We start from the raw sequence: 15,102 nt of genomic DNA on the forward strand, positions 1-15,102 counted from the left end.
GAGTTTGACACATGGACGGAAGCTGCAGAGAGACAGAGAGAATAGGAAAGAGAACAGGAATGTGAGATATGCTCATAGAAGATGAACAGGTAAAAATGTAACTGAATGAAAGGTGGAGGGACCGGTTTTACAAGACAAAAGAGGATACAGGATCCAGGGGAAGGTCTTATCCTGGAACGAAGAAGACTAGATCAGAGGTGACAGGACTTTACAGCTGGAGAGAGAGAGAAAGAGAGAGAGAGAGAGAAGAAAGAAGATTGGAGAGGAAAAGAGGTCAGAGTGAGATCTGGAGAGGAAAATACACCAAGGAGCGAGGGATTAGCGTGGGGTTTGTAGAAGGGAAGGAGGGACACAAAAAAAAGGTGACCACATTTACGGTCATGAAGACGAATGGAGTTGGTTAATAATTCACCACGTCATGAGCTACTAGAGTTCGTAAGTGAAGAGGGTGGGGCTAAATCACTAATGAAGGTGTGACTTGACCAAACAGCGAAGCTTGATGTGAGAGAGAGGGATATAGTACTGCAGCGAGAGAGAGAGAGTGAGTGCTATAAGAGTGAGAGAAACTCTGCTGGACTGTAAAAGGGACTACTCTGAGGGGAAAATGCTGAATGAAGACTGACTGAGACTGGAAGGTGACCACACACGCCCAGGTAAGCAAGTGTACCTAGGTGAGCAGGCTATGTGTGTGTACACTCTCAACAGTGACGTTAACAACATTCTAATTGCATCAGGAAACAGCACATTTGTGTGTAATTTTAACACTGCTGGTGTGAGACTTTCAGATGAAAGTTCCAGCATGAAAACATTCACAAAAACACAGAGGAAAAAACTCTACACTTATATGAGCTTCAAAAGTTTAGGGAGGCCTAATTTTACAAAACATTTTCAATAAATTGGTAAAATTTCCTTGTTGGTTTACAAAACCTTAACATAATGGGCTGTTTTTCCAGACATGAATTAAGCCTAGTCTAGGCTTAGACTTAATCTGAGTCTGGGAAACCAGACTATTAAATAAAAAAGCTGTTTAGATCTTTAAAACTACAAAATAATTAAGAAATGTGTCTTTGGAATAATGTCCTCGCCTGCATGATTTATCGCCTTGTGATGTCAGCACTTGTTGGCACACGAGGTGGAAAATGTACAGAGAAAGTGTACTTTAAATTAAAGTATGGGTGCTGTATCAAAATTTTATTCAATTAAAAGTGGAAGTAGGGACTCAAACATATAAACAATTTTACAATTCAATGTCTTAATAAAATCAATAAATTAAAATGTGTGTGAGAAACAGAAAATTCTCCTGGCTTTTGAAATTTGTACTTTGTACGCTCAGAAAAAGGTTCTAAACCAAAGTCATTGGAGTGGTACCCTTAAGAAAACCTTTACTTAGAGAACATAATTGTACTATATTTCATTTCAATTATATATGTTGTTTTTAAGTTGCATTGACTCCATACAGCCTGTATTGACTCTTATTTTATTTTTCTATTTTAAAACATTTGAAAAATAAAAGGTACAAAGTTGGACCTTATGACGCTTCTTGTACCTTTGAAGGTACATTTACATTTTCTGTACCTTGATGAACAAATATGTACCTGTACAGTATGTTTCTTTTCTGTAGTGTATAGTGTAGTTTAAAGGTCTAAATGAAAATGTAGGGAGTAAAAATTATGTTTTTTGTTTTGAGTAAATTGAGTAAATACAGTACAAATCTTCCAAAAATATCACTTATGTACAATACTCATGTATTTTCCACCCCTGAACATTTTGACCTTAGACTTTATCAGGCACTGTGAAGGACTGAGACAGTGAATGTCACTGTACTGGAGAAATCAGAGTTGCTGTTTGTTTTTCTTCTGCACTTATGGAGCGGGTGTGTGTGTGTGTGTGAGGTGTCACTGTGTTTCTTCGGTAATGAAATATGCAGAAAGACAGGTTCAGCCATCGTACCACTTACACAACAGACGGGAAAACTTTTCTGTGTGTGTACCAGAGACGTGAGGATGTGACTGATCTGTTTTATACAGTGTGCTTACACATTAACACATCAGTGGCATTAAGTTTTCAATTAAAGCCTATCATAAAATGGTAAGACACGGCATAGACACACACATATAAGCAGTGCAGATTAGCAGCTGTGTTGTAATTGGAGGCTTTAAGCTAGGGTGTGTCCGTTATTGTGAGGGTAAATAAGCTCGATCATGTTGCACACTCACTTCTGAGTGATTTTTCTCTAAGTGCGTTTGTTCAATGAGTGAGAGGAACCAGAAGCACATTTGCTAAATTTGCATCCTTGATTCTCATCCTGTTACATGCAATTTGAGGCTTGTGTGTTCTCTTGTCTTTTTCCTGGAAAGAATGAAACACCAAGGCAGAATCGTATAAGAATTCAAGAACTTTTCTCAGCTTCATCATGCATTTGGTTACTTTACAAGCCAAGGTCATGTTGCCTTCACCCTCAGGTCTACAATTCCAGTCAAACGTCTAGATACATCTACTCATAGACTTCACTTCTTCATGCAGTGGACAAAAATAATTTAAAGAAATTACATTCTTTAAAATAGCACCACTTTGTCTTGGGTCAACTTTTCTGGCATTCACTCAAGCAGCATTGAGCTCCTGAAGAGGCATCTGAGAGGCTTTTCTAACAGTCTTGAAGAAGTTCCACATATGCTGAACTATTATTGGCTGCTGAAAAATATTTTATTACAATTTAAAATGTTTGTTATGGAAATAAGTCTATACCCAGGATTCAACTTCACTGCTTCTGTTTTTTCCTAGATACAATTTTCAAGTATTCAAACACAGGCCTTTAGGTCAACATGTCTTTAAAATTAGGAAAACATACAGTTGTGCCCAAGCATTTGACTGCTGCTGTGACTTTACTGCCTTAAATTTTGCACCTTTCACCTGAATTTTGCCACCTTACGTTACTGCCGTCTGCCTGTGTTGGCTTTCACACTGCTTCTGTTTTTTTATGTTCTGTAAACTGATCTGTAAAAGGCGAGAGGACAGACAGCTTGGCTGACACCTTGGTTTCACCCAGCCAGCCATTATCTAGATTAGTGCTTTGTGATGGAGACGTTTCAGCTCAAACTTAACCTACTCAACCCCAAAACCCCCATGGTACAAGATTCATGGATTGATGGGGTATCAATTTAACTGCTTCGGCTTAAAGACTGAGCTCAACACTGAACCCAGAATCCAAAGATCCAGCTTTTCAGTGTCATTATGCAATAATGTTTCAGGTTTATGATGGTTTGTATCTTTTTTTTATTTTTTTTTATTTAGTTTTAGCTCACTGTAAATGTAGCGTACCTTAGAAAAATGTATTAAAATGTTATGAAAGGGTTTATTTAAATTTATTTTCAAGGATTTTTTAAATTTGATTTTAATTTAAATTTTATTTAGTATATTTTAGTTCAGTTTCAGTTTCAGACATCATAGTACAAAACCAAGACTGTGATTTACAAGACACAGAAGATCTATTCCTGATTTTATGACAGTTTCCTTATCATAAACTGCAAGTGCATTAATGTGCTCTGATAGTTTATCCTGATTTACTATGAAAGCAGGAATACTTATTATAATTTTGTACTGTTTTAAGTAGTTTTAATGAAAGAAGTTATTCATTTCACTTTTGTTTTTGGTCCTGTTGCTATTTTAATTGAAATAAAGAGAATTTAGTTGAAATAAATGGATTAAATGAATGAGTTTCCTTTAATAGGTTTAGTTGTAGTTACAGCTGTCTTTCCAGTACAGAGTGATGACCTTTGACCAGCAAAAGCCACTGCAGCACTTTAACTGAATGTGTGCATATGAAGCCACTTTTCTGACAATTGTTTGCTTCTTTAAACATTTGGAAGCTGGTCCACACACACATCTGTGTGTTGGGACAAATTTAGGCATCATTAAAAATGCTAGAAAACTTGTCCAAAACAGTCCGTTTTGGTGTGCCTGTTTCCACAGGAGACATGTTTTCTTGTCTTTCATTTATAGTATCGGCAACCATCACGGTTTTCAGCTGTTGTAGCCTGTTTAAGACGAAATCTGATAAGTGCTGTGTTCTGAGATGATGTTCCCACACCAGTGGTGAATTCAGATGTAATTTGCCTGCTTTGTTTGCTTGCTTCATTTTTTTCTGTGACCCCTGGATCTGTTTTCAATCCTGCAGGTGAAGAAAGCTCCACAAGCTGTTTTCATTTACATTGTTTTTTGCTTTTTTCACACCATACTTAGTGAAACAGTTGCATGTGAAAAGCTCAGGATGACAGCCATTTAGAAGACGCTCAAACAGACACGCCTAGCGCCAACTATCATGCTACATTTAAAGTCACTAAGGTCACTCATGTGCCTACTCCAGCACTAACTAATGCTAGAACCTCTGGTTTGCTCGGTGTAAAACAAAGGCTGTACAGACAAAACGAATGGAAAACAAGACACAGGTGAATAAAATGATGACAGGGAGGATCTGGGGTCGAGACAAGGTCAGAGAAAGGGACAGGATCGAGACAAAAGGCAGAACAGAGTCCCATGACTGGGATTTTATAACAACACAAAAGTGCCCTGTCTCTCTGAGTCAGAGCTAAGTAAACACAGGCCAAGTGATGCCAGTTAAGCACAGCACAGTGCTGTATGTTATTATACCATATCAGCAATTAAATCCACTCCACCCCACCAGCTCGGCTTTAGAAATCAAACACAGCTTTATGCCATCAGACCAGAGAAAACAAACAATTCAGCAAGTTAAAGTAGATGTAATAGCACCGGTAATCTGCTGAGAGCTGTATGTATGACTGTGGAAATCTGGAGTTTTATTCTTACACTCCAGTGTGAGGAAGGCAAAAGTGGCTGTGCTGTTTAAGCAAAAACAATGTTTTCTACCGAAAATTTCATAGCAGTATGAAAGTGGTTCTGCTGTGCTTGTCTCTACGACACTAACATCTTATGGTAGTTGGGGCACTAGGTACTGTAAATGAGATTAGTACAGATGAGATGTCACGTTTTCTTCAAAATATGCCCAGAGTTGGTCTGGTGTAACATACAAACACATTTACGCCTTGCATTACAATGCAGTGTTCTACGTTTCCAAACTTTGGCACTTCTTTAAAGTTTTTGCTCTGTAAAATAGGGAGAATTTCTAATTATAACATACAGGCATAAGTATTTACAGATATGTTGTTTAGTTTGCTGCATGCACTGAAACTGACATACTGCTATACCTCTCATTACAATACAGCAGAATCTCTGTCAGACAGATTTTGTGACACTGTGCGCTCTTGCATTGGCCACCTTCTCACAAAATGAGTCCACTTAAAACAGGCAATTTGATTAAATACACCACACAATCACGTGCAGCCCTACAGATCAAACAATGCAAAGCAACAGACAACTCTCCTGGAGCCATTAAATCAGATGCCAAGGAGTTTTTTCAAAGTATTATTAAATACACGTGTAGGCAACATCCCCTACTAATTACAAACTAATTTAAATTGAAATATAGAAGGAATTTAAATTGCAGTACTTTCTCAACTAAAGTGTGCATTTTCACCTCTATGATAGTGTTGCATGTTCATGTTACTAGTTTGTTTTTACACACACACATCACCATCCAAACCGCTTATCCATCTGGGTCGTGGGGTTAGTTTTTACAGTGAAAAATAAAAGTACTTCTTTAAAAACAGCACATGGGTTATGGTAATGTGATAAATTTAACAATTAAAATAAGTATTATCAATTGACCGTTTAATTTCATGTTGAATACATGCTATGTATACAGTTCAACTAATTTTTACAGTAATAAGATTTTAGAGGGACTGTTTCTGTAAAATAACGGAAAAAATCATTAGAGCAGAAAAATAACAAAACTTAAAATGTGAACCATAAGAAGCATTTTGGAATATGAATATGTGAATATGATGCGAATGCGATTATTGTTTGTAAAGGTGGAATAAAACTGATGGATTGGAAAGCTGTATTATACATAACATAAAGCTGATGGAAGCAGCATAGCTTTAAAATGAAGAGGGAGTTTACCCAGTGAATACAATAAGTACTGAGGTTTATTGTTTTAGTGTTTCAATACTGTTCAGTGTTTTCAACCATATAAATGTATAAAATGATTTCAGTATGTGAATCCTGTTCAACTTCACAGCTTTCAGATAATTAGTAGTATGCTAGAAGCTGTAATTACCAAACGAATAGATCTTCGATGAATGATGAACAAAACTGTAGACAATTCTAAAAATGACTTAAGTGGTGATCAAATCTTGAAATACATTGACAAAAATACTGTAAATAATTACAGAATGTACATTGTATGATAACTCCACATCCTTAAAATATTGAATAAAACATCTAAGAATAGTCTTTGGTGTCTAGTTTATAAGATTTAGATCCATATCACTTAAGTTATAATTTCACATAAAAGAAATGATTATATAATGATAATATAACAAGTCCAACTTTTCAAAGTACTGTATATGTGCTGCTCTCCCATTGCCCTTCTTGACTTCATTCAGTCCTGTTCTTTGATAAACTGATAACATTCAGAGTGAAAAATGTGTACAAATGCATACAGGAGGCAAATCCTGTTTTTCCACATAACCACAGCCTCAACAAGACCATCTGTCCAGTCTGTTTGCCTTACCAGATCATTTATCATATGACTGTGTGATTAAACGCATGGCACTCCTTCTGCAGAATGGCGTCAACGACAGCGGGTCAGTATTCGGAGTGTAAGACAGGAGACACACTTTGTGGTAAGTAAACCACCTTTTCTCTTTCTGAGCTTTCTGTGTTCTCATCTACAACCAGAGGATCAGAATTAAGATTTTTTATTCTACACAGAGGCTACAAGATGTACAGGGAATTTCACTTGGAGGGAGAGTCAACATAAAGTTCCAACAAGAAAATACATAGACATATTTAAACAGTACAGATCTGCAAATCCAAATAAGATACAACAGTTGTATGCAAAACAGCCCCGGTCAAATGATGTTTTGTTGATTTTCTTAAATATGACAATAAGTTTGAGTTTAACATATTGCAAAAAATAAACTTAAGATAATTTAAAATGGTTTTGTGGATTTCTACAAAGAACATTAAGAGGTGTAATGGGTATTTTGCACAGTTCCATTATAAATATTGAGGTTATGTACAGTTATACAGTTATACATAAATATTAAAGTCGTGTACAGTTATTAAGTTATGAATATTGATATACAGTGATACAGTTATAAAGGTATAAATATTAAGACTCTGTACAACTAAATTAGAAACTAAGTTATAATGATTATAATTACACAGATATACTCTCTTTTTAAAAAGATACCAAAAAATATTCTTTTAGTGAGGCAGTTCAAGAACCTCTTTTGGTTCCCTGGGGAACCATATCTGAAAAGGAGATCTGTGAGTGTGAAGAATCTTTTCATATCTTGTACTGTTCTCGTTAAGGTGTTAGAACCAGAACTAAACAGCAGCCAAACTCTATCCACAAAAGGCTAGAAGAGTCAGGATGTAGCTTCTTGCTCCGACTCTGTTTGCCCTGAATATGTGAATTTAGAGTGAAACTGAAAACACATGAATTACAAAAGGTCACGAATGTAGTTTCCATATAAAAGGTAAATTATAAGTCTGTAACATACACAAATGAAACAGCATATGACATCAGGACAAAGATACAGGGTAGCACCAAGCTAGGAGCATGCTAGTAACCACAAATGATGTAATTAATCTCAAAATAAACTTAAACAGGACTCAATAAAATAAAATAAAATATGCTCATATAAACAGTCAATCAACTAAAATGTTTACTCACAGACATTGCTTCAAAGAGATTGAAAAGGGATGACAACAGATTAAGCTGAGCATGCATTCATTTCTGGCTATGCTCTTGAAAACAGTTCCTGGGTCTCTACTTTCCTCTCTCTTTTTTTAAAGGAACATATTCAGTATATCTACTAGGAGGCGCTATTTTCTTGCCTAAATAAACATTTCACCCTTTGCTTTGCCTGGAAGGCAGAACATATCTATCTTTTCATATTTCATATTTTTCATATTTCAGGAGCCTTTATATATTGTATAGGTCCTTTACCAGTTTAACAGTGCTTCCTAGAACTTTTACATTATGAGGAGGTTCTTTAAAAAGGTTCCCCACACTCATGCATCAAATTAACAAAAATAGTTCTCTAAAGTATCATCCATCTACAAGCAAACACAAATAGTTCATCTATGGCAACACACAAAGAACACTTGGCAGCACCTTTTTTAAGAGAGTGCATTGAAGTCATACTGTTTTTTATTAAACCATAGAACTATAAATATTGAAGCTATGTGTTTTGAAGCTATATATTCTGATAATTATCCGTCATTCTGAATTCCCACTATTGAGGTTTGGGATAGAAGTGTTTCATTATATATTAGCACCGAGGAGGTGGTTGTTTGGAGCAGGCAGAGGAACTGTCCTGTCCTGCTGTATTCACTGCTGTGCTTTGTTCTCACAGAGATCAGTGTTTATGAGCAGGAAGTGATCGTGGTCCCTGTGCTGTTGTTGATGGCTTTCCTGGTCACTCTGGTGATTCTGCTGCTGCTCCGCTACTGTCCTGAGAAAGCAAGATGTCTACTGCCCTCAGAAGGCCTCAGCTCCACCCACACTCCCAGAAACAAGAGGATGCTTCGCGGCATAGATGGTGAGTGTTCCTGTTTTCTTCAGGGTACAAACTAATTAACTAAAAATAGCAAAATGCATGTAATAATTACTGATTGATAATTATTGATATCAAATAATACAGTAACATACAGTACTGTGCATAAATTCTTTGAAACTATTCATCTCAGCAGTAAGTGTGCTTTTGCTAGTACAAACATGGTATATTATTAGAATAAATACAAAAGGGCCCATCATATAATGTTGAATTACCCTTGCTTTTTTTTAAAATAAAAGAGCCTGATGTAATATTTAAACATTATTAAATTTTCATTCACTTCCCAGTCTGTACAGTTCCCATATGGAAACTAAGCTGCAATTCTGAAGTCTATAGGCTTGTTTGACTGGTTGCTGCGTGGCTCGGTACAATGCGTGCCGGTTAGTTTTCAGAGCCGCCAGTGTTGCAGTTGCCTTCCACTGTGCTGCGCAAACTAAGAGACAGCTTAATGATGCCTAATGGCATAGTCCTCTTTGGTGGTTGGCAATAACCATGTAGACACAAACTGTAGTGAAAACAGCTCGTATTCCATTATAATGTGTGGTGTGTCATTTAATGTCATGGTAGCCAAAAACAGCCTGTTTAATTCTAAGTGGTAAAGAGAGATTGGAGACTGTTCATGTAAAAATGACTTACAACTAATTTAGTGCATAAAACAATGCAAACGTAACTACTACTTTTAAAATTACATATAAAATGATAATAATAATAATATAATAATAATAATAATAATAATAATAATGAAAGAAAAGAATTGATTACCTGAAGCAGGGATGGTAACTGTAAATACTGGACTTTGGAAATGGTTAAGCTAACATACACACATCAAGTAATAATGTCGTTCTTTGTATTTATTCTAGTGTCAAATAAACAGTTACTGCCCAGATACAAAACTTTGGATATCATTTCCTCAGACTTTTGCGTAGTACTGTATGTTGACAAAATAATGTGATAAAAATATTTGCCATATCACCCACTGTATTTTTTTAGACATGTATTTATGCAGCAGCATAGATAGGAGACAAGATTGCCTTGTGTGTTTTTGCTCAAACCTGCTTTTCAAGTTAGGTTGTTGACTATAATAAAAAAAAAAGACAACAATAACACTGATCTCTCTCTCTCTCTCTCTCTCTCTCTCTCTCTCTCTCTCTCTCTCCCTCTCTCTCTCTCTCTCTGTCTCTCTCTCTCTGTTTCTCTCTGTCTCTCTCACACTCTCTGTCTCTGTCTCTCTCTCTCTCTCTCTCTCTCTCTGTCTCTGTCTCTCTCTCTCTCTCTCTCTCTCTCTGTCTCTCTCTGTCTCTCTTTCTCTGTCTCTTTCTCTCTCTCTCTCTCTCTCTCTCTCTCTCTCTCTTTCTGCAGCTCCTCTGGGTCTGAATGCTCTGGAGGGAGAGAGTATAGCACTGGACACTGCTCCCTCTTACTTCACCTTTACCACAGCGCCCCCCACCAGGGCCTCTTATAACCATGACCCCTCACTAGGGGTGGATAATTTAGCCTTCAGTACGGACGGTGGCAACTTTGGAGCTGCTGGCTCTGCACTGGCGAATCCCAGGGAGCTTCCACGACAGCGTCTGCCTGAAAAATTCAACAGAGTGACTGCCCTCCTGTCCTCATACTCTGTAAAGTCTGACAGCTCAGTGTCTCTGTACAGAGCCCGCATGGAGAACAGAAACGTTGTGCTGCGAGTGCTCAATGGTAAGACTCACTGATAGAGCACAGTCCAATTGCACACATTACTTCAAAGCCCACCTAAAAACATTCCTTTAACTCGTTCTCAAACCTGATGAAATCAACCTCACAATGTGGTATCCTTGATGTTTAAATATTATTATTGATTACTGTGGTCAAGAAAGACACTATATAAATTAAATTATAATTCAGTTCTGATGAAGATGCGAGGCCTTTGTTGCAGATTAACCACTAAACAGTGGATAAAATCTTTCATTACATTCTATTAATTTCTTTCTCTTTCTCTCTCAGATTCAGCAAGTGCCTCTGAGAGCCAGTCCTTCCTGGGATTCGCATCTTTTCTGTCCCAGTTGGGGCCACACCCCTTTCTGCCTGAGCTCATCGGTGTAGTTTCCTTACGTGCTCCTCTCATCATGGTCGTGGAGGAGATGGAGAACCAGGACCTGCTCAGCTTTCTCTGGAGATGCAGACAGGTATGGTACAAAAATAAAGTGTTGAAGGACGAACAGATTTACACTCGTTTACACTTGTCTATGTTATTAGACCTCTACTTTGTAGCTGCTCATTGCTGGTGTATGGTTAGAGGCTGTAGCTCATTTGGATACACAATTTACATTATTCACCCACTTGCCCTTTAACAGTGGTCAGAGCTGCTCTTGGCATATTTTTTTGGGGGTAGCCCACTCTCAACCTAGCAGTATACTTCTATAGAGAGTAGCTGAAAATTGTGTGTCAATGGATACAATATGTAAATACAATAGACCTATAAAGTAAATAGACCTCAGTCAGTGTAAATGCGTAGTGCTGTCAGGTTCTCAGAGCCCTTAGATCTGTTTAAGGTGTCATAACACCAGTCTGCTTCTTTTAACAGGGAAACACAGGCCAAGACGCTTGTGAGATGACAGAAAAGTGCATCTTCACCATGGCTTCACAGGTGGCCTCTGCTCTGGTACGAGATTCTCAACTTTCCTTCTCTTCTACTCATGCCTCAGTCTCAGCAAGATTCACTGACCGTGATTTCTGTGCTCTCTTGTCCTCTGAACAGGAGTATCTTCATTCCAAAAGTCTCATCCACGGTAACGTCAAGGCTCGTAGTGTGCTTGTCAGCCGCATGTTGACAGCCAAGCTGTGGGGACTGAGTGGTGTCTATGCCAGAAAAAATCAGGGAGCCAATTACATAGAGGATCCCGGAAGGAAGAAATGGCAGGCACCTGAGATACTGGCCAAGAGACCGGCCAGCCAGAAGAGCGATGTGTATGTGCTTCTATCTCATCACTGTCACAGAAAAGAAGTAGACTGTGGTGCACCATACCATGCAATACCATACCATACCATTCCATGCCATACCATACCATACCATACCATTCAGAATAGTAATATACAGTAAAGTATTTCTCACAGATTCAAAATTATTTATCAAAAATAAATACTCAGATATGACTGCAAATACTTACAGAACAGTGAAATATATACAATTTAAACTGTGTGCTAACCTTTAAGATTTTCAACACATTTTCTTTTCAAAAGGGGCCTATATTTAAATTTTAAATATAAAAAAAAAAATAAAAAAAATTTAGAAAAAATAAAATCAATTATCAGTCAGGCACTACAGTTGAATCACCTCCTTCAGATGCATCTTCATATTTTAATACAATTTTACACCTTTACGATCTATTAATGAATGACAAGATTTTTGATTTCTTGTCTTTCCTGCCAGGTGGTCTTTTGGGCTGCTGTTGTATGAGATGGTGACTCTTGGTAAGTGAAGACTTGTATATTTGAGTGTAAAATATAACATACAAACTTCTCTGCTGTCTGCTTATGTACTATAAAATAAGCACACAGCAGATAACCCACACTTGCTTGTTCTCTTCTTTCTCACTATTTCCCTGTATCTTCTGTCTTACCTGTTGTTGTTTTTTTTGTGCAGGTGAGGCTCCGTTTGCAGAGATCCCTGTGCAGGAACTTCTCCAGTATCACCAGAGAGGGAAGACCCTGAAGAAACCAAACAACTGCTCCAATGCACTGTAAATATCATTTAGAATCATTGAAACACAAGCCTGACAAGACTGCTTCTTCTCTTTATACTGATGACTCACCTACACTATGACTGAGTCTTAAATTGCTCCCTACTCCCTAAACAGCACACAAAATAAGTCATAGAACTATGACTTCTACACCCAAATAGTGTGCTAAATGCTAAATAGGAAGTAGTGCAATCTATGACAATGTAAATGGCTTTCTATTAGACATATAATTGCCCTACTGTGATGTAGAAGGTGTTACTACATACAGAGTCAGGAGCCATTTGGGATTCAGCCCATATGTCCAAAGGTTTATATGAAAGTTTGTACAAATGTTAGCAAACATCTTCTCATCCAGCATTTGCTCTGAAATCAAGGGTATTCGTAGGGGAGTTTGTCCCCACTTTGTTGCAGTAACAGCCTCTACTCTTTCAGGAAGCTTTACACTAAATGTTGCTAGCAATGTTACTAGCATTACTAGAGGTAAGGTATTGATTTTGGATGATCAGTTCTGGATCACAAACGCCACTCCAACTCATCCCAGAGGTATTGGATGGAGCTCCATCACTCCAGAGAACACAGTTCAACTGCTTCACACCCCAATACTGGGGGTCTTTATACCCCTCTAGCTGATGCTTGGGGGTGGACATGGTGTCCTTACTCTTGTGCAGCTACTCCAGAGCATGTCATTTTGTTGGCCAACGCTTTTCTACAGAGATTATGCAAGATGTCTGCATAACGGAACACCCGTGTAGCTGAATTCACTAATTAGACGTGTGGTGTACTTTATAGTTTTCAGGGTGTCCCAAAAAATTGACATCATTTGAGATGTGAATATCTGAGTAACTACATGTCCTAGGCAGACAAAATTAAACAGGCTTCATGTTGAACAATACAAGATTTATTTATCAAAATTCGAACAAGAAATTCAGAGGGATGTAGATTTTATAACCGATTTCACAAAGCTTCACAAAGCTTCACAAATGTAATATCTTCTGATACTGGTAGTAATCCATGCCATGTCCAAATCTGCTTTCCAGTTGGTGCATTTTTATTGATTTTCTCAAAAATCCACGCTGCACACTCTTGTTTGACTGTGTTTGAGCATATTCTAACACACAAAATGCCTTTTCATTTCTAGTGAATGCCATTCTTCAACCTGAAAAAAAAAACATTATAAATTAAACTTGGTTAGTTTTTACACATTTTGTTAAAATTTGAGATCATTTGAGGTAGAATTGGCTATGTTATTAGACTACAAAATGATGTCAATTTGTTTGGGACACCCTGTACTTTACATTACATAAATGCAGTGAATACTAAATACTGTTCACTACACTTTTAACTGATGAAAGCTAATATTAATCTGATTTAGGTGTATTTTGTATTTATATACTTTCTCCTGGGTTTTCCTCTTTTGAGTCCTGGTTCCTCTCAGTCCTCTCAGTGTTTCTTCCTGATGCTCTTAGGGAATTACTTAATTATTAGGAGTCTGAACCCATATGTCTGTTGTAGAAAGCACCATACAAATACAACTGAATTGGACTGAACTTTTGTACCATCCTACATCCTACATAAATAACTAAGTGTTTAATAGCTCACATTTTCTGAAGTAACATCCCTTCCTCTTGATTGTTCCAGTCACTCCATTATCAAAGGTTGCTGTCAGTGGAAGGAACAAGACCGCGCCTCGTTGGATGAGATCAGACACAAGCTCCAATCAGGAGAGAAAAGTGCTAATGACAAGACTGTTCTCCGGGTGCCTGAGCCAATCAACATTGAGCGCTACCTGCAGGAGGCAGGATATGGACAGTCCAATAACTACACAGTTTTCTGAGCCCAGAAGGGAGCAAACCACCCAGTTTTACCAGGAGACAGTAAGACTCTGAATTAGGTCATGGTGGTTCATGGTGGTTTCTGAGTATCACCTACTCAGAAAAAAAAGATGAATCTGACACCTCTGCCCCATACGCACTGTCCCAGACTGTATGAAAAGATGCCCTCTTTGGAAAATGCTAATGGAAATATCACACTGCATTATGATGATGACTGGGTAGGATTACTGGAACAAGTGATGCTGAGAGATGTGTCGGGGGTGGGGGTGGTGGGGTAGATTTGTATTTAAGTGATTTATTAGTCCTGTTTACAGCCTTTTAAGTGAATTAAGGAGAGATAATATATTTCGGAATCGGTTTTAAATAATATGATTTCTTTTTTTTATTCTGATGGATGGATGTTGTTGTTTGGTCTGTGATAAAAACACGTTTACTTCATTCTAAATACGAATATCTGTGAGGTTTCATTACCTTACTGTGTGATCAGCGCCCTGCCATCAGGCCGTAAGACTCATCTAAATGGGTTGCACTGCATTTTAACTCTGGTGCCATTAATGTGAATGTACTTTCTATTTGAAGAGAAGGAATAAAACTTACAAAAACTAAACTATCACTCGTTCATTATCAAGGTCATGGAATTAGAAGACCTGCTGTCTAAATCAGAGGTTGATGGAAGAGCCTAAAGCCATTGGCTGCAGGAAAGTGTTGAATTCCATGCTGGTCTAGTGCTGGTTTAGCTGCAGCATAACAGCATGGTTTTGATGGGGACCAGCCATTTTTTTCCAGCAGTGAGTTCAGTAAAATAACTAAAATAGAACTGAAGTTCACATTGAGCCAACAGAACAGAAA

At 37.7% G+C, this 15,102-nt stretch overlaps 1 protein-coding gene across 1 annotated transcript; it reads left to right on the forward strand.

Moving 5' to 3' along the window:
• The first annotated feature begins 28 nt into the window (after positions 1-28).
• On the forward strand, positions 29-14,820 carry styk1b (serine/threonine/tyrosine kinase 1b). Its single transcript, XM_036588725.1, has 10 exons — positions 29-653; positions 6,703-6,761; positions 8,505-8,690; positions 10,065-10,400; positions 10,686-10,867; positions 11,266-11,343; positions 11,440-11,648; positions 12,112-12,152; positions 12,325-12,421; positions 14,060-14,820. Exons 2-10 carry the CDS (start codon positions 6,704-6,706, stop codon positions 14,253-14,255), a joined length of 1,383 nt encoding a protein of 460 aa, XP_036444618.1. The 5' UTR covers positions 29-653; position 6,703; the 3' UTR covers positions 14,256-14,820.
• The last annotated feature ends 282 nt before the right edge of the window (positions 14,821-15,102 follow it).

This window comes from Colossoma macropomum, unplaced genomic scaffold (assembly GCF_904425465.1).
Source record: "Colossoma macropomum unplaced genomic scaffold, Colossoma_macropomum, whole genome shotgun sequence".
In the NCBI taxonomy this organism is placed as follows: Eukaryota; Metazoa; Chordata; class Actinopteri; order Characiformes; family Serrasalmidae; genus Colossoma; species Colossoma macropomum.